The sequence below is a fragment of the Brassica napus genome, unplaced genomic scaffold (assembly GCF_020379485.1).
Source record: "Brassica napus cultivar Da-Ae unplaced genomic scaffold, Da-Ae ScsIHWf_719;HRSCAF=1042, whole genome shotgun sequence".
In the NCBI taxonomy this organism is placed as follows: Eukaryota; Viridiplantae; Streptophyta; class Magnoliopsida; order Brassicales; family Brassicaceae; genus Brassica; species Brassica napus.
In genome coordinates this window covers 42789-62286 of record NW_026016772.1, presented here as the reverse complement: position 1 = coordinate 62286, position 19498 = coordinate 42789, and the positions used below count along the sequence as shown (strand labels likewise).

The 19498-nt window shown below is 36.8% G+C and overlaps 3 protein-coding genes, 2 non-coding genes and 2 pseudogenes across 6 annotated transcripts; 6 read left to right on the top strand and 1 right to left on the bottom strand.

Moving 5' to 3' along the window:
* The first annotated feature begins 1439 nt into the window (after nucleotides 1–1439).
* On the top strand, nucleotides 1440–3387 carry LOC125605192. 2 transcript variants are annotated; one of them, XM_048775143.1, is made up of 2 exons: nucleotides 1440–2228; nucleotides 3068–3387. In XM_048775143.1, the coding sequence occupies exons 1-2, from the start codon at nucleotides 1584–1586 to the stop codon at nucleotides 3194–3196; spliced, it is 774 nt and encodes a 257-aa protein (XP_048631100.1). In that variant the 5' UTR covers nucleotides 1440–1583; the 3' UTR covers nucleotides 3197–3387. The 2 variants fall into 2 exon arrangements, with proteins under 2 accessions (XP_048631100.1, XP_048631099.1); XM_048775142.1 differs by having other exon boundaries at nucleotides 1467–2228; nucleotides 3065–3387.
* An 885-nt stretch (nucleotides 3388–4272) lies between these two features.
* LOC125605193 (glycine-rich RNA-binding protein 2, mitochondrial-like) lies at nucleotides 4273–5532 on the top strand. The gene is made up of 5 exons (XM_048775144.1): nucleotides 4273–4446; nucleotides 4632–4757; nucleotides 4837–4905; nucleotides 5000–5106; nucleotides 5194–5532. The coding sequence occupies exons 2-5, from the start codon at nucleotides 4634–4636 to the stop codon at nucleotides 5353–5355; spliced, it is 462 nt and encodes a 153-aa protein (XP_048631101.1). The 5' UTR covers nucleotides 4273–4446; nucleotides 4632–4633; the 3' UTR covers nucleotides 5356–5532.
* A 129-nt stretch (nucleotides 5533–5661) lies between these two features.
* Nucleotides 5662–13049, top strand: LOC125605191 (annotated as a pseudogene).
* Nucleotides 6045–6258, top strand: LOC125605197 (annotated as a pseudogene).
* LOC125605196 lies at nucleotides 7239–7434 on the top strand. The gene has a single exon (XR_007336708.1). It is a non-coding gene; the product is annotated as a U2 spliceosomal RNA (small nuclear RNA).
* LOC125605195 lies at nucleotides 10204–10401 on the top strand. The gene has a single exon (XR_007336707.1). It is a non-coding gene; the product is annotated as a U2 spliceosomal RNA (small nuclear RNA).
* A 4359-nt stretch (nucleotides 13050–17408) lies between the features above and the next one.
* On the bottom strand, nucleotides 17409–19498 carry LOC106386213 (probable glucan endo-1,3-beta-glucosidase A6). Its single transcript, XM_013826092.3, has 3 exons — nucleotides 19362–19498; nucleotides 17911–19266; nucleotides 17409–17788 (listed from the first exon to the last, which is right to left on the bottom strand). The coding sequence occupies exons 1-3, from the start codon at nucleotides 19405–19407 to the stop codon at nucleotides 17751–17753; spliced, it is 1440 nt and encodes a 479-aa protein (XP_013681546.2). The 5' UTR covers nucleotides 19408–19498; the 3' UTR covers nucleotides 17409–17750.

Here is a 19498-nt window from a genome sequence, read left to right as displayed (position 1 = left end):
GATTAAATATATATATAATGTATATATATCAATATTATGAAAATTAAACTATGTACCATATTCAAAATTTCTATTGCAAAAGTACTGATACCTTAATATTTATTTTGAAATTTTATTAAATTTTTAGAAACAGTTATAAATTATTAAAATTATTAAAAACTCACACTAGAAATCTTGTGGGTAATGGTTTATTTTTTTGCTACAAAAATATAAAAAGGTTAATAAAATTATATGAGTATGAAGCCTCAATTAATAAATATCCATATTAAAATACTATATATCTATGTCAATATCATTTAAATATGATTATATAACATATAAAAATAAAATAATTGTTTTTATTTATTTATAAATAAAAATATTGTAAGTGAACAAAAGGGATTATTTCATTTATGTGATTACTCTAATTTAATTATACACATAATATTTACTCGCTTCTCAGTTATTCAATATTTTTATTATTTTATAATGTGTAAAAAACACAAAATAAATAATAATACGTAAAATTAATTTGCATATATACTATTCATTCCACGTCTTCATCCCGTACAAAGCGCATGTCTTCATCTAGTTGATTTTATATTTCTATAGCATTTTGATATATTTTGTTCATATCATTGTCGCATTCAAAAGCAAAAATAAAATTTTTTTTGCCTCATAGTTTTAGGAAAGTGGGTCCAAAGCATTTTGATATTTTGTTTGCATAAAAATTCCACCACTGCCCCTTATAAGCACTTAACTACTTTGTGTGTTTTATATCAGGTACCATGGACGAGGAAGATCACTCTTGGGAAGAAGAGCAATCCATGCTTGATGAAGAACAAACTCATGACAATATAATATACAGAAGTTACATTCTTCTTTTTCTATCTATGCGTCACGAGTTCTTTGCCAGCACGTTGAGAAACACCCATTAATTTGAAGCTGAAACACGGAAGTCTCTTGGAATCTAGAGCTGGGTTCTTCGATTCTCAGCTTCCTAAGCCTGGGGTTCACTGGGTGAAGTAACTTATGAACTGTCCTTACTTGCCTCGCAAAGGAACACTGGACAACTCAGGAAAATGATGAGTACATCTATTACAAGAGCTTCTCCTAGAAGTAATCAGTGCTTTGTTTGTTACAATTTTTTTTAAATTTGTAAAACTTCTAATCCAATAAGCTCCTGATGACATGTAGCATAGTAACTGGATGATTAATTTGATAGGTGATCTACTAAACAAAAATTAGTTTAAAATCTACAAGATCTATTGACTCCTATTTAGGTTAAAGATCTGCATCCATCTACGTGGCCATTTCCTCTCCTTTCCAATTTATTCAACTTCAGCACATCTCATAAGCGATCAATCAATCAAGCAAGCAAAAGCAGGTATTATTAACCTACATCTCACCCCACCGTAATAATATACACTCTCAATCCAGTACACGCAGCAAACTTCTCTTCCCCATTTTATCCTTTTATCCAATTACACGACGCCAGGTCATCATCAGCCAAGACCGAATGTGGTGTTTCTCTGATCGGTGATCTCTCGCGCACACACCTTTTAGTTTATCTCTCGTCCAAAGAAACAAACCCTAACTCTGTCATGGAAGACTGGGAAGTGGTGATCGAGAGCTCTGGAACTACTCAGGAGGAGGAGGAGGAGGAGAATCCGAAGAGCTTGGAGGAGATTGAAGATGGCACGCAAGGTATGGTTACCTTCGATTACTTCTCTATCGAGAACTCAAACTCAAACTCAAACTCAAACTGTGTGGGTCGCGTTGATGCGATTGATGAAGATGGGTCTGTCCAATCGGGTAGTCCAGGCTGGATCGAACCTACCTCCGACGCTCCTTTTGGCCCTAAGCTTTTTAGCGAGTTGTGGTCGGACTCTAGCAGCGATCGGCTCGATGATGTGAACAACGACGAGTTGGGTTTGGAGAAATCAGAGGAATACAGCAAAAGTACAGCGAAAGAGAAGCACTTGGATAAACATACGGAGAGAGAGGAGGAATCTCCAGTTTCAGTACAAGGAAAGTCTGTTTCTGGTGGTGGAGGAGAAGAAAGGGTGTTTGTGTGGTGGAAGATTCCGATTGACGTTTTGAAGTATTGTGTTTTCAGAGTTAATCCTCTTTGGTCTTTCTCCATGGCAGCAGCAGTGGTTGGTTTTGTTATGTTAGGGCGCAGGTTGTATCATATGAAGAAGAGCAAGAGCTCTACCTTGCAGCTTAAGGTCCTCCTTGATGATAAGGTAACTCTGATTGTCTATTTTCTTTAAGTCTGTCTACTTCTTGAGGCCGTTTTTTTTCTGTTCCTGTTTAATTAGATGTTTGTTTACTTAAAATTTAATTGTTGATTTGATGGGGAAATCAGATTACCAGCTACAACTGTTTGTTTTGTTTAGTTAAAACCAGCTAGTGGCCCATTGTCATAGTATTCACCAACAGCTATTTTTTCCCTGACTCTACTACAAAATGTTGATGAAGAAAGTGTTTTTGTAACCCCCTTGGTTAACTCTTAATAAATTCTATTGGAGTGGATAATCAAAAGTGTAGTTGGCGAGAGAGTAATGAGATAATCTTTCAAAAGCCACCTGAGTGATCCATTTCTATGTGCTTCTTTTCTGTGGTTACTGGTTACATTTTCTTTTGCATGTTCTTTTGAAAGTTCCTTAGACTAGTTCTTACTTTGTTGTCTTCTTTTGATTCATCTTTTTGGTTCTTCATTGTAACATTTTCTTGTTTTTTTTTGTCGGAGATGGAAGTTATCCTATTTTTTTCGGATTTTACATATTATATCGATGAGAACGTGATAAAAGGTGTGTTAAACCACAATAGTAGGCTTAACCGGTCTTGAGGTATTACAAACCATCAATAAGAACCTAAATTTGAGTCCTGCTGCTTACGGTTGCAAATAATATGGCGGATTATATGTGTCATGTCTTTTGCTGCTGACTTTCATGTTCTTTCTTGAGCTTACTACTCATCTTTTCACTTATCAAATAAAGAACAGAAGTCGTGACTATTTCAGAACGCAATTTGGAATATTTTATCCACACCATCTGATTCTTCTTCTTTTGTTTCTCAGAAGGTGGCGAGTCATGCTGCTCGGTTGAATGAAGCAGCAATCTCATTGGTGAAACGTGTGCCCATAATCAGGCCAGCACTCCCATCATCGGTGGTGGGTATGAACCAGTGGTCTATGATGAGTTTAAGGTGAAATATAATGCATATATATGCAAGATAAATGATTGATGTGGTTGGCATGTGTCATATGATTGTGTTATGTGACAAGTTTCAAAATGGTACAAAACATACAAAATATGCTTCTAAGTTTGTACCGTGTGTGTGTATATAAATATTACCTGTTTGATGTACAAATTGGATGGAATGGTTTGATGGTTACGAAAATGTGATGAACGGTAAGATATAACTACAAAAAATCTTCTAAAAGGCATTGTGTATGTGTAAATATATCACGCTTATTACAAAAAATATCATTTATAGTTTCTCTCGAGTCCGAATTTTATTCGCTATCAAATACGAGACTTCGTCTCTACATATTTTTTTGGTGCTCATGTTAAAATTGTCTTTAAATATTTAACAAACTCAACGTTGGGAAAAACAGTCGCAGCGGAATCGTGTTTCCCTGACATTATGTGAAAAAATACTTCGATGATATTAAAATAAAATGAAGACAAGTATTTTTTATGTTGGAAACCTCTTCGTTGTGAGAAAAAAAAAAATAACAGAACAGTATTAGAACAACAACAACGTCTTCCATTAGAACAACATAAGACTCTAACTAAGCTATCTCCAACACAAAAAAAAAACAATAACAAGAAAGCAACACCAAAACTTCAAAATAGGCAGCCACAAGACGACCTCAGTTCACTAAAATTCCGGCAACCAGAGACTAATTCGAATGGGTTCTCCAACCCTCAGTTTTGTTCGGTGGCGCCATGTTTGAAATCAACGGTTTCGTTCTTGTTTGGTCCGTTGACAACAGTCAGATGATATGATCTAAATGTGAATTCAAAAAACAAGCTAATTTGAATGAATGTGTCCGAATCTTTGAATGTACTTAGTCGATTTAATGAGGAATAACTTCGGATTTAACGGGTGGACTATACCAAGTTGGATAGCCTGTATGGATAAATTGGAATTCTTTAAACTGTTTTTAGTTTTGTGGTCTTTTATTATTTTTTAATAATTAATTAAATAAAAAATTAACTCGAAAAAAAAAAGAGCATATGGAAATTTTTTTGTCCTGCTAGAGCCTACTAGACTTTGATTCTAGTTTCGTCCAGTATACAAGGGATGGTGAGAAAATAATGTATAAAAGAAAAATAAGATACTTTTCGCTAGGACCTTTATATACCCCTTAAACCCTTCTCCTTGGTTTTATTCTCCTCTGCCTCTTTCCTCCCGGCTCGCAAAACCCTAGTTTCGAATCTTTAACCACAACAGGTATCAATTTTCTCCATTCTTTTTGTTGATCTTCGTTCGCGTTAGAGTTCTTTTGATCTGTATCTTAGAGTTTGATTATAGAGTTTTTCGTTTAAATTAAATCCAGATCTACTAGTTTAGGATCTATTCAAACAGATGATTGTTCTTGTTGCTTATTGTTTTTATTACGGTTGGTTTTGATCTAGAAATGGCTTTCTGCAAAAGTCTCGGTGGTCTACTCAGACAAGGTGTGGTTTCTCAGACCGGAAATATTCCGGTTACGTCTGTGCTCGGTTCTCTCCGGTACATGTCTACCAAGCTTTTCGTTGGAGGTAATAATGTTGCGTTCGTTTCTTAAGAGATTGGGTTTCTTAGTGCTTTAAAATGTATGGTATTGATTCATTTTTTCAGGTCTGTCATGGGGAACTGATGACCAGTCCTTGAGGGAGGCTTTTGCAAACTTTGGTGAAGTGGTCGATGGTAAGTTAAAGTTAAACTTTTGTTACATTGATGAGAGTTTATGACATTGTGGTTTTGGTGATAACAAAAGTTGATTGTTTTTATTGATGTGCAGCTAAAGTCATTGTTGATAGAGAAACAGGAAGGTCAAGAGGTTTTGGATTTGTCAACTTTACTGATGAGACCGCTGCTAATACTGCCATTTCAGAGATGGATGGAAAGGTTAGTATTTGAGTCTTCTGTTAGTATTCATTCTTTTAAAATCCTTTTTGTTTGTGTCTTTGATGCCTTTTGGTTTTGTAATTTCAGGATCTGAATGGACGGAGCATTCGGGTGAATGTTGCTAACGAAAGACCAAGTACTCCCCGGTATGGCGGAGGTGGTGGCTACGGTGGTGGTGGTGGCTACGGTGGTGGTGGCTACGGTGGAGGTAGCTATGGAGCAGGTGGTGGTGATGGTGGCGGTTACTAAACAGAGAAGAGTTTCTTGTGAAAAGATTTGATGGTTTTTGTTTAGTTGGGTTTCTTTGATTGAATCTTGTGTTACAACTTGAACCTCGTTAGCCATTCATCGTTTTTTCGATTAACGTCTTGGATTGATACTTTGTCGCCCCCACTAAAGTGCATCTAAATACGGCCTTTTCTATTAGTTTGCGTTAGCTTCGAATATTGCAGGTTAATAACTCCTAATTGAATGAACCCCTTTATTTCTTAGTAAGTGATATATTTGTGATCCAGTAGCATCCTTGAAGCTCCAAAAGTTACTTTCTTTATTTGAACTAGGTGTTTTGCCCGCATATGCGGGCATAAACTTCTTATAAATACTTATTAGTTTATGTTTTATTAATCTAAAACTAATATAATAAGTTATTATTTATGGTTTTAAATAGTTAAATCAAACATCAAAGTATTTATATATGTCAAATATTTTTTATCAAAATATATACTTATTATTGTGTTAATTTTTTTTAAAACACTCATATCTTAGAAATAGTTTAGAAAATATCTTTATATAATTTTTTTGCTTGAGTAATGAATTAACTAGTAGAGAGGCATTGGTCATAGGATAGAAAACGATATTAATTCCCACATAGGTAAGATAGAGAGGCATGGGTCATAAGCTAGATGGTAAAAAAGAAAGTCGAGCGTCACTTCCAAATCATACCTTTCTCCGCTTTTGGCTAAGATCAAGTGTAGTATCTGTTCTTATCAGTTTAATATCTGTTCTTATCAGTTTAATATTTGATATGTGGGTCATCGGCCCGCTCGATATTAACTCTATTTATTAAGGGAGAAAGTCCACCAAGATAGCTTGTATCTGGGCTTTCGCGAGTCGCCCATGCGTTGCACTACTGCACGGGCTGGCGCCAATCACAGTTTATCTCTTACCCAGTAGCTCTTGCCAAACGCTGTGGGGAAATGTATGAAACACATAGACAATCCACTTAGCTTTGCAGTTCCGTTTGAATTCAATAAATTGTTTGAAGGTTGTAGCTCGAGCAACAGCTGTTGTGAAGGTAAGAAACCGCTATAGAAATCTATTTCACAATCTTAATTTACAAAACATTCACAAATTTGGAATATAGTAAATATACGTTCTGCATATTCACAAACTAAAGACCTGATATTCACTAATTTGAGGAAGTTTTTTTGACATATAAATTCCTTACAGGTGACACTATAATCTTTGTTGTTTGGTTTTCATCAGAGCATTTCGGATCAGAAGTTATCAGGAGTTACCTTCCCTTATGCAGCTCCACCTGTTACATACATTCCTCCAACATCAACCAATGTAGCAAATTTCAGAGGTAGGAGGAGACATGTCTAGGAACGCGTCTGTGATACAAAGGAAAGGATACACGAGCGACGAGGAGCTTGATGAGCTGGATTCTCCTCTTACGTTTGTTATTGACAAAGTCTATGTATCACTAAATTCAGGACACAATGGGAAGGTGAAGCAGCAAGACGAGCAAGTAGGTGAAGTGGTAGAGAATGTAAGATATGAGCTTCTTAGGGAAGTGTGGTCTATGTGAGTGATCTGAAGCCAAACATGTTGGGACTTTGGTGAGGCTCTTGTTACTACTGAAACAACCAAGTCTTGTCAGAAGTGATTATATTAGCTGTAAGGATTTTAATGAATATGTTGTTAGAGAAAACTGTATTTAGCGTCTTAAGAGGCAATAAAACTCTATTTAACAACATCGTCACAAGAGAACTGTATTTAGCGTCTTTGGCTCTTTGCTTATGGCTTGGACACTACAGAAGGATACTTCTAACGTCCCACATCGGTAAGATAGATATGCATTAGTCATAAACTTCACATATAAAAAGGAAGCTGAGCCTTTGTTCCAAATCATACCTTTCTCGGCCTTTTGGCTAAGATCAAGTGTAGTATCTGTTCTTATCAGTTTAATATCTGATATGTGGGCCATCGGCCCGCTCGATATTAATTCTATTTTTTAAGGAAGTAAGTCCACTAAGATATCTTGCTATCTGAGTTTTCAAGAGTCTCCCATGCCTTGCACTACTGCACGGGCTTGGCTCAACCCACCAAACAAAGTTCAACTCTTAACTGATACCTTTTGTCAATTGGTGTGTGGAAGTGAGACAGAGATAGACAAACCCACTTAGCTTTGTAGAAGTTGTAGTTCTTGAGAAGGCTGTAACATTCCCAAACTTGAACTGTTGTAATGTACGCGTTCAGCATACTCACAGTTTGAGGAAGTTCTTATCTCACCATTGATGAGAGCGCTCTGTCGGAACAGATGTGTATAAATTCCTTATGGATCTTTTGATTAGGACATGCAGGTTTTCGAGCACACCTCTGTTTTGTACATAAACACTCCAAGAGAAACATGTGACCGCTCTAGCTGAAGTAGTTGGTGGACTATGATAAGATGATTTGGTAAGCAGAGAAAGTTAGATGAGATTTTCTAAGATGGTACAATAGCCGTTGATTTGTTTCTGAGTTTTCTTCTTCTTTGTCTTGTTCATCAAGCAATCTATCTTCTGATTTCAGTACAAAAAAAACTTGACAGGAGATCACTTCTTTCGGAGAAAAGACGAGGATGGTTCAAAGGGAAAGTGTTGTCGGAACACAAGTTGAGTCAAAAGGAAGAATAATTGAATATAAAATTCGATATTCTATCAAAATATGTTGATTATTATATTTCCGACAAAACTTTCCCTTTGAACCATCTGATCTTTATTTCTCTTGTCAAGAAAAGGAAACTGTACGATCTTCTCTCTCTCCCTCACAACGTTATCAGAGTCGTCATCATTCGGCGATGAAATGCTGGAGAAGAGAGAAGGACAAGGACAAGGCGAGAAAATGCTTCCTAGAAAACAGAAGCATGTTTCTCGAGCAACTTATCGCCGACTGTAACGGCATATCAAACCCTATCCGAATGTTCTCTTCCGACCAAATTTCCGAAGCCACGAATCAGTTCGATCCCATGTGTTCTCTCCAGCATATTTCGTCATACTTCACCTGGTACAAGGGGATCATCGAGGGCAGATCTTACGTGATCAAGAGATTTATAGATCCAGTGGTTGGAGAAGAAGAGAGAGCTTACAGTGATATTGCCTTGTCTGCTAGGGTAAGTAATAATCACAGTGGTTTCCTCGAACTCATTGGTTCTTGTCTCGAATTTCCTCTTCCGGTGCTGGTATTTTGAAGACCTAGAATATAGAGCTTTGAACATTCGAGGAAGTGTTGGTTCCGAGGACGGGCCGTTGCTGCCTTGGAATGTACGATTGAAGATTGCAAAGGAGGTTGTGACTGCTATAACTTATCTTCACACTGCTTTCTCTAGAATCATTCTACATAGAGATATCAAGGCAACTAATGTTTTCTTGGACAAGAACTGGAAAGCTAGCCTCACAGATTTCTCTAGCGCCGTGACACTCCCTGAGGGCAAGTCGTGGATTCAAGGGATTGTGTTGGGAACTATGTGATACGTAGATTCTTATTATTTGGCCACGGGCATAGTGACAGAATATTCAGATGTGTTCAGTTTTGGAATCCTTATGGGGACTCGGATTTTCGTACTAGGCTTCTTGATTATGTGAAGGATCTGCGAGAGAGAGGAGAACCTGTTGAATTCGGGGGTGATTCGAAAGACATGAGGCCTGGTCAGATGAATATGTTTCTCGACCTGGCACTTAGATGCTGCGAGGTGAGGAATGAAGACAGGCCAAAGATGATCTTGGTTGCAAAAGAGATTAAGCTTATAGAACAAGCATCACTCTAGGATAGTCAGATTTAAGATTTGCGATTGCTTATACCTAGTTGGGTTGTGTATTGTGTATTGCTCTCCCATTTCTGACCATTAATATTTTGTAAGGTTTAATTTTCTGAGTAAAACTTTCATTCTGTTTAAAAAAGAGTTTTGAGGGTACATACATCTATCTTTGGGTTCTAAAAGCAAGCAGAACATGTGAGATGGTTTTCATTTTCGGACAAGCGTTGACTTTCTGAAACTCTGATGGCTTCAGATTCAACAATATCTTCACGAGGAGGCAAATTTGACTGCCATTAACATTTTTAAGACTGCAAAAGCATTTCTTTACTGAGGCAAAAAGAGGAGGTGAAGGTGACTGATTGGATTCTCTTCTTACCTTTGTTATTGACAAAGTGTCTGCATCACTAAGTTCGGGACACAATAGAAAGGTGAAGCAGCAAGATGAGAAAAGTAGGTGAAGTTGTAGAAAATGTAAGACATAAATCGTCGTAGGGAAGTGTGGTCTATGGGAGTGATTTGAAGCATAACATGTTGAGATTTTTAGTGAAGCTCTTGTTACTTCTGAAACAAACAAAACAAACAAACTCTTTTCAAGTTATTATATGTAGCTGTAAGGATTTTAATGAATATGCTCTTAGAGAAAAACTGTATTCAGCGTCTGAAGAAATAAACTCTTTTAACAACAGTCTGATACAGAAACGCCAAAAAGTAGAAAACAAAGATGGAGAACCATTGGAGGAGGAAGAATGAACTTAAATTTGAATATTTCTGACTGTTTTAGTGTTTTATACTTTTGTATGAACTCAATGTAACCAGCGTGAGTTTCCTGAACAAACCAAGTTCATCTGTTTCTGCGTATGAATAACTTTTGTGAAGTTTCCATCGTTCTTCTAGGTTTGTGAAGCTTCTGTGACTAATGGGAAAGAACCGACAGTTGAAAAATAACCTGTAGACTAGAGAGACATTGGTCATAAGATAGAAAAAGGATATTTATAAAAGTCCCACATCGTAAGACAGAAAGTCATTAGTCATATACTTCACACTATAAAAAGAAAGCCTAACCCCACTTCCTAATCATACCTTTCTCGGCCTTTTGGCTAAGATCAAGTGTAGTATCTGTTCTTATCAGTTTAATATCTGATATGTGGGCCATCGGTCCACATGATATTAACTCTATTTTTTCTAAGGGAGAAAGCCCACTAAAATAGCTTGCTATCTGAACCTTCATGAGTCGCCCATGCGTTGCACTACTGCACGGGCCTGGCTCAACCCGCCAAAAACAGTTCAATTCTTAACACACATAAACATCGCTTAGCTTTGTAGTGTTCCCATTTGAATCCAAGAAAATTTCAGAAGGTTGTAGTTCATGAGAAGACGGTTTGGAGCTAAGAAATCGCTATAGCTATCTCTTTTGCCATCTTACTTCAGCATACTCACAAAACTAAACCGGATATTCTCAAACTAAAGACAACATCCTTACAATTTGAGGAAGTTCTTGTAATTCACCATTTATTGAAACCGCTCTGTCATCAGATCTTTACTAATATATCAAAGGTGGTTTTTGAGCATATTTCTGTTTTGTACATAAACTCCACGAGAAACATGTGATTGCTGAAGTTTGTTGGTGGATTATATGATCTGGTTAGCAGATTTTGATTTGTCATTGCAAAGCTCGATGAGATCTTCCAAGGAGACATTTCCAGTCTCTTGAAACGATCTTAGCGGTTGATTTGCTTCTGAGTTCTTTTTCTTTGTCTTGTTTATCAAGCAATTCATCTTATGATCAATACCATGAGTACAATTAAAAATAACTTAACTGGAGATGACTTCTTTCGGAGAAAAAGAGGATGGTTCAAAGGGAAAGTGCTGTCGGAACACAAGTTGAGAGTCATAAGGAATAATAACTGAAATATAAAATATTAGATATTTCGTTTTAACATATGTTTATTATTTCCCACAACACTTTCCCTTTGTCATTTGAACAATCTCATCAAGAAAAAGGAAACTGTAAGATCGTCTCTCTCTCACTCACAACGGCGATGGAATTCTGGAGAAGGAAGAAGGAGAAGGGCAAGGCGAGAAAGTGGTTTCTAAGAAATGGAAGCATGTTTCTTGAGCAACTTATAGCCGACTGTAACGGCATGTCAAACCCTATCAGAGGTTTTTGTACTAGTAAACATGTGAAGGATCTGCAGGAGAGAGGAGAACCTGTTGAGTTCAGGGGTGGTTCGAACGACATGAGGCCTGGTCAGATGAGAATGTGTCTCGACCTGGCACTTAGATGCTGTGAGGAGAGGAATGAAGACAGGCCGAAGATGACCTTGGTGGCAAAAGACATTAAGTTAATAGAACAAGCATCAATTTGAGATTATGCTCATACCTAGTAAGTTTGTGTATATGTGTATTGCTGGATTTCTTGTAGTATATATTTTCTAGTAAGACTTCATTTCAATTAAGAAAGAGTTTTGAGGATACATAAATCTTTCCTAAAAAGGCTCCTCGTAACGACAAGTACGTCCATCACGAGTGTGAAGATGTTCAAGGAACACATAACTATGCCATCGATTCCAGATCAGAACAAGGAAAAACGTCAGGAAATACATGGACCCGAAAAATACCTTACAACGAGAACACCTTCTGCAAGTTCCACCAAACCAGAGGCCACTCCACCACAAACTAAAAATTTCTTGGCGCAAGGCTAACAGCAAAACAACTCGCATGCAAAATCTCTGATGTGACAAGTATAAAGGATCTCATTTGGGACCGTCCAAGGAAATCCTGATCAAATGCCACCAATGGAAAACGTTCCTCAAGGAAACCAAGCCGGTGGGTCAACATGATCATCGGAGGATCGCAGTAATGCCACGACACCGTTTCATCGATAAAAGCTTATTTGCGTAAGGCTGATAAAAGCCCAAACTGGTCTCCACCTCTCAACCTCCCAAACAATATGATCACATTCGAGGAATATGAAACCGTTAGAATTGACAAACCTCATAGCGATCCACTCGTGATCGAGCTCGTGATCAGCAATCTCGAAGTTTACAAGATTCTCATAGATACAAGGAGTACCACACACATTATCTTCCGCGAAACTCTCCAAAGGATGAACTTCGATTTGCTCGAACACCAACTCCGAAACCACTTATTGGTTTCTCCAGCACAATGTCACTCTTGGATCGATTAAGCTTCATGTTCTGGCTAAAGGTGTTACAAAGATCGCCAACTTTTCCGTCGTAGACCACCCAGCTATATTCAACGTAATCATGGGAATGCCTTGGATAAAATCCATGAAGGCCATTCCGTCAACCTATCACTTATGCATCAAGTTCCCAACTCCCAACGGAACTGCTATAATCTTGAGATACCAAAAACAGTCGCGACTCTATTTCCTAGCTAGACATAAGCTGCGGAAAATCACGACAACCTCCATGGTAAAACCCAAGCATACGAAGAAAACACAGCTCTTGACTGAAGAAGCTTCAGAAATAGACGACCAAGTATTTTCCACTGAAGCAATGATTTCAAACGAAGAAAGCAAGAAAGCTTCTGAGCCCAACGCTTCAGACAACTCGGAAAAATCCATCGGTCCAGGAACGGTCATCGCGACTAAGATATTCAACGCAACTGTGCCAAGCGAGTAAAACACTTACAACAACAAACTGAACTATGAGACGGCTTGATCTTCGAAAGGGGTATGTAGGTAACTCATCGCAGGACGAATTCACCTGCCCCCATTCTCTAAAAGGGAGGGGCGAGTGGGTACGTATTTTTTATATTCCCGCATTTTAACATATTCATTTTCTTGTGTTCGATATTTTTTTTAAAATGTCGGCAATAAAAATTGCAATATGATTTATAAACGTCGTGCCAATCTCTTTTGTCATAGAAACACCTGATATCGTAAAATTACTTTACAGCTGAAACAGCAATCCACGATTCGCTTAAAAATGCCCTGGTAAAAACAAACAATCATCATATAACCCAAAAAAGGAAATCATACGAAAAAGTTTCATAACAAATATAAGTCCTAACAACCAAATGGTTAACGAAAAAATCAACTTATCATAAGTTTATCAAATTTTGAACGCTAAACATCTCTGAAACCCGCAAACGTTTCAGACAGAAACGCGGTATACAAAAGAAAAACATCTAAACAAGAAAAACACTTTTGAGAAAACTGCTACAAACAAACATTTCCCGGTCGCAAGGTCAAACAAGACCTTCGACCAAAACGCGGAAAAAGTCTCCCAACATATTCTTACTACGTAAAATCACTTTTACTTTAAGCAAAAACATATTTTCAAAAATAAGCAAGACCTCGCAGACTTTTGAAAGTATACTTTCAGACTCAAAAAACTTCTGAAAACAGTCACGACAATAAATCAACAACTAACTCAAGTTAGAAAAAACAAGTACTTGCTCTTACATTACGTTCGTCGACTGGCCCCGACGGACAAAAGAACTGTTTTCAAAACTAACACTTAGCGTAACCTGCTCTTGTCATAGAATTGGTTCTCATACATCAGACACAAGGATAAGCCCGTTATAGAAATCCAAAATTTTGGTCAGTATCTTCTGGGAACTTGTCTCGGGTCTGGGATTTGTCTTCAGAGAGATGCTTGGTTCCCAATCGATGCAAGTCACATAAGCAGAGAACTTTTTGCAGATTTCAATATCAGATGAAATCAGGAAGAAATCACAACAATTTAAGTAAGCTGAGGTCAACCCCACATACTCAAAACATGAAAGTAAACCTAGGTCTTTCCCTAACTTCACTCTCATCTCTCAAATGCATAGTATCATTGATACGAGATACAAAAATTTGTCTCTTCGTTAATACTTAGACGTTTATGAGTCTCCGCAAGTGTTAGCCCTCGAGTATTCTTATCTTAATGAAACTCCGAGTATTACGATCCGCCAGGGCGTAAGAAATGAGAAGCTTACTCACACTCTCTCCACCTCGTTGACGCTTTATTCTTCGTAAAGAAAAGCTCTGAAACAGAGATATATTCAAAAATAAGGGCTAGTACATCGCAAACTCAAAACACATTTATTTTAAACAGGGAACATACTCCCTTCAAATATGAAACTCTTCATGAAAGTAGTAATAAAAATCGGTGCACAAGTTTGCAAACCCATGATCGCTGTCACTAGGCATAGCCTGAGGATGATCGACCTCACCCTCCTCATGCGGAGTTCCAGTCACGACATCCTCGGAATAGGGAGAAACCGAATCGGGACAATCTCTCTTGAAGCCTTCCCTCAACCTGAGGCAGAAAAGTATCCGTGTAGGCATACTTGCCTTGAAAACCATAGTACATTTCTAATTCTTTGTTGTATTTGAACCTCGTGGTCTTCATAAACTTCAAAGCACTGACGGCAAATTTGCCTCGTGGAAATCTCCGGAAGTTGTTTGAACTCGAATCATCTCTTCCAACTCTGTCGCGATCAGAACCGAGTGGTTCTGGCAAATCGAGTCCACCTCCCGCCTTTCTCGAGTCATGCTTCTTCGCCATATTAGCCTCACGAACAGAGCACACATTCTTCTCAGCTTCAGCCTCGCTCTTCAAACAGGTGATTTCCTTCCCAGCTTCATGGGCTCTCGCAAGGGAAATCTGAATTTTTGAACAACTCGCTTCAAGGGCCTCGTTCATCACATTAATGCCCTGTGAGAAAAAGAGGCCAATGAGTAAGAAGGAAACTTTGAAACAAAAAATATGAAACCCAACATAGGATGTGTGCCCTATGAACAGTTGGACAGAGCCATAGAAAACACCCTTATCTACGAATGACATACACAGCTTGTTTGTCTCCATGTCACACACTGCCCCTACACAGTGCCGGTCCGGACTTGTCGGCCGCCTAAAGCGGATCAAAAAAATGTTGCCCTTTTATTATAACTACATTTATTATACTTTTATGTATATAATTAAAATAATGCTAGATAGTGTTAAAATTAGAATTTTTTTTCAAAAAAAAACATTAAAACATTATTTTTAATTTATATTGTCTGTTTTTTCCTTATTTTTGAATAAACATTTCAAGTCTGTTTTTTATTATTTGGTTAATTTTTAATATTATTTCAGCAGCATTTTTTACAAATTCAAAAAGAACAAAAATATAATTTATAGATAAATAAAACATATAATAAAGTATGCTAACATCAACTTCACAAATTTTATTGTTTTCACATAATAATGAAACCCTATGATGTTAAGATTTTTTTAAAAATTCAAAAGTTTCTAAGAAAATTACAAACACTTGAATAAAAAAGAAATAAAGAAAAAGACCTATTGAGATTCCCATTGAGATATTTCAAATTTAATCACAATGGAAGAGTGAAACATGAGCAACTGATATTTTAAGTTAATATTATCTTTTATGATATTTTTTTTGGTTACAAAGGTAGTCTAGCAAAACAGAAAAAAAAAGAAGCAGAGACGAATAATTGTTTTAAAAAAATAAAAGATATAATTAAGTTTTGTTGATTAAATTATTTATCTAATAACATATGGGTCGTTGGAACATGTAACCAAACATTTCATGTCATTGAATGAAGAATTCTTTTGTAGTTATCTTCAGAAAAGGAAAATGCTGTTACTATAAAAAAAGTGTAGAAGTTCTAAAAGGGCACAAATAGAACCTGTGAGGTGAAGGACATAGGGAGAACTCTACAACCACTAGACTAGAAGCAACATTTACAATTTCGGTGCCCTTAAATTATCTATTATTTATGGCGCCCAAAGCCTTAGCTTTATGGGCTTTAGCCCAGGGCCGGCCCTGCCCCTACAGTAACCATGAAAACTCTCCAAATCAACAAGGAAGCATAGCCCTACATTATATTTCATTAGATGATTAGAAGAAAGCTATACATGCACATCCATGTGGAGGTTTGGGAGTTATTGCAGGTTTTGCGGGTTTTGCAACGCGAGCTTGACTACGGGTTACCCTCTCGTCGCCGTTTGACTACGCAATTGACAAACCATTATCGAGTCTTCGCGATTCCAATATCGGGACTCTTGTTAAGTTCTGATGCGAAATTAGAGAGAATTGTTTACAATTGAAAACCAATTTAAGGTTACAATTTTCGTGTTAACTTGCCCCGAGAAGTCTTAGAACTTCCCCAATTTTCTCCATAACTAGTTAAGATCCGCGCCTTGCGCGGGATGAACATTATATATATAAATTATTTTATATATTGTATGTTTATAACACATTATGAAATATTAAATATATATTGAATAATTAAAAGGTCATTACCTACTACTTATATAATTAAATTGGTGCGAGCATATAAATAAATTTTATAAATTAAAAAAATATTTTTTCTATTTGATATGATATATAATTAAATTTAAATGATAGTAACATATATATGATATATTTTAATATTAATATTTATTAGATTATGCTTTTTGCTCATATTTTTTTTTATCATTTGTATCTGCTATAACAAAAAGTCTAAATTAGTGATAACAAAATTTTCAGTGTGGGACTAATGGTTTAAGTAATTTATAATATTTTAAAAAATTAAGTTGTCAATATTTTTTCAAATTTTTTTATCAAAATAATGTTCAAAGTAAATTTCAAAATTAAGATATTTATGTATTTTTATATGGCATATAGTTTAATTTAAAATGATACATATATTTATATATCTTTTATTTTTGATACTTATTAAATGAGACTTTCAACTTATATTATTTTTTAATTATTTGTATCATGTCATAACAAAAGTTTTAAATCATATATGAAATTTCCAAACGAACAATTTCAACGAAATCTTTCAACAAAATTTGAATGTAAAACTTTTAACAGTTTTAGTAATTTATACTCGTTTTTAAAAATTCAAAATATAATATATAAATAATTTTTTAAATTTTTATTATAAGGTTACTATGATTGTTTAATTGATTTTAATAGTTTAAAATTAAACAAATATAATTATAATAAACACTTATTTTTATCAAATCTTTATTATTCAAAATCATTAATTGTCATATATATTTTAGCCATATTAGGCAATTCCGTAATCTTATTTAAGGAAATAATGAAATACATTAATAATGTATTTATTATGGTTTAATAAAAAGTTTATTATATATTTAGATGGACCAACCTATTTCTCTAAGGATTCTAAGAATTATTCTAGTGATGACATGTGGCTACAAAAAATGTTGCAATGCTTCTCAAATAATATATAGGGGATTATTACTGCAAGTTATTGGGCCATTGATCTCAGGAAGAGAGAGAGACTCACGTGCAAAGACCATCTAACGAGGGAATGAAATTTCAGTGAATTTGTAAACCGCAAAGGGTGTGAAGTGACTCTTACACAGAGACAAAAAGAATCGCGACCCATTTTGCAAATTACAACTCGCCACGACCCAAAGCCCAAATTGGCAACTTGACCACGATCCACTTTGCAAATTTTCTCGTCATATAACTGCTAGAGAATGTAATCTTCATGTTTTGTAAACAAAAAAAAATTATATATTTAATAGTTATTTGATGTTTTTCTCAACATTAAGCCACACGAAACAGAAACCAGAAAATCTAGAGTGAGTAAATACGAATAATCCAGCTTTGATCATCTTAAATCTCTTTCAGGCGTTCTTGCTCACAGAGTAACGCTCGGGAACTTGCAGCGATCATTTCCTGTGAAAAGGCTTTATTATTTACAATATATTCCACAAATACCCTTACACTGTCACATGATCCGTGACTATACAAAGGTTTATTTATATCCAATTTTGGAGAAAAATAAATAAATGACTCACCAGGGTTAGTCGTGGTCTCATGAGCCAATCCATTAAAGTAACATTGGACGTTTTGGCTACGGAACTGAGCCCAGTACGAGTTAAGCGCGTAGCTTGCGTGCGAATAAACAGAGACCGGCTCGTAACATTCTCTGCCAGGAGCCAAAGCCGCACACGTCGTGTTGCTTCGGGCACAAGCCATCCTCAAAGCTTCCTCAAGCTCAGCCTCGTTGGCTCCTTCGACCAGTACGCACCACACTTGACCCTTGTAAGGAACGTTATTGGTCGGTTTAGGCAGAGGGTTAAAACCGGTTAAGGGTTTTTGACCGGTAAAATCAATGTCGTAGATTGGTGTACCGTCCGGATGCAAGATTCCCCAATGTCTTTGTGTTCCCGAACCGGGTTTCTTGTTTTCGTTAAATAAGGAGAAAACAAATGTCGGTATAGGTGAACCGGGTCTAGCTGGTGTACCGATTGGTGGAATTGCGGTCATTTTCTTGATCAAATTCCGGTTATACGTCGCGGCGTTGAAAACGTTAGCTCCGGTTTCGTCGATGTCGCCGGAGTGAGGCCATCCGGTTTCAGAGATTGCGATACGGATGTATGGATAACCGAGCTTGGTCATGGCAAAGATAACCGAATCCAACATTTGGTCTACAAGATTATGGTAAACCAAACCGGTATGAGGATCGGTATAAGTTGAGTTTCCTTGAAACAGAGCGAAATCCAACGTGGTGTGATTAGGGTTTTTTGACCAGCGGAAGTAAGGTTGAAGATTGATAAAGAAGTAAGAGTTTGTTCCGTTGAGAAACTTCAGCAACGGTAACATTAACGGTAAGGCGATATCTTCCCGGAATGTTGAGTTCGACGGCGGAAACGTTGATCGAAGAGAATCCATAGCTAAAGGTGTACCGACTTTGATGTTGTGAATCCCATGGGCTCTGAGAGAGTTCACTATTTTTCTCATTGCCGGTACGACATTGGCGGTTATGTTCCTATCTTGGACGGAGAGGATTTCGTTTCCAACAAGGACAAATCTTATTTGCGTTTGTGGGTAGTAAGGGAGGATATTGGTTTTGACCCAATCGTCAGCTGTAGTTTGGTTGGCGCTGAGGGAAGTGATCTGGTGGTTTGGCACCGCTATGGTGACGTAGAGATTGGTTTGAGAGAGGAGAGTTAGACTCTCTGGATCGGCGTCGTAGAGCTTGACATGACCGGCTTTGATGAGTTTGATGAAATTGATGGATTGGTAAGGAGATGGTAGGTTGTTTCCTTGTCTACCATAATTAATACCAATCCTGCTGGCTAACTCTAGCATCGTTTTTTTCTGTATATACCTGTGCGGATGTTGGAACCAAATCGCTGAGCAACTTGAACCTGTAAAATCAAAAAAATTATGTTCAATATGAATCGAAAATGTAAGCATCATGGTGCACTATGCATATGATTCTCTGATGGAGAAGATGGCTTACTTGAAAAGACGACGAGGGTGAAGAGGAAGAAAGCAAGAAGAGCCATGTCTTTTTGTGTTTGGTTCGCAATGTGTTAATTGTGATCTGATTGTGTTATGAGTAGGAATGGTGTGAAATTGGAGATGATGCATCGAGGT

Coding starts and splice junctions, on each gene's coding strand:
- LOC125605192 (XM_048775142.1), top strand. CDS start 1,584: ATGGAAGACTGGGAAGTGGTGATCGAGAGCTCTGGAACTACTCAGGAG. Junction 2,229..3,064: donor AGGTCCTCCTTGATGATAAG/GTAACTCTGATT, acceptor TTTGTTTCTCAG/AAGGTGGCGAGTCATGCTGC.
- LOC125605193 (XM_048775144.1), top strand. CDS start 4,634: ATGGCTTTCTGCAAAAGTCTCGGTGGTCTACTCAGACAAGGTGTGGTT. Junction 4,758..4,836: donor TACCAAGCTTTTCGTTGGAG/GTAATAATGTTG, acceptor TCATTTTTTCAG/GTCTGTCATGGGGAACTGAT. Junction 4,906..4,999: donor CTTTGGTGAAGTGGTCGATG/GTAAGTTAAAGT, acceptor ATTGATGTGCAG/CTAAAGTCATTGTTGATAGA.
- LOC106386213 (XM_013826092.3), bottom strand. CDS start 19,407: ATGGCTCTTCTTGCTTTCTTCCTCTTCACCCTCGTCGTCTTTTCAA. Junction 19,267..19,361: donor CACCCTCGTCGTCTTTTCAA/GTAAGCCATCTT, acceptor TTGATTTTACAG/GTTCAAGTTGCTCAGCGATT. Junction 17,789..17,910: donor TGAGACCACGACTAACCCTG/GTGAGTCATTTA, acceptor GCCTTTTCACAG/GAAATGATCGCTGCAAGTTC.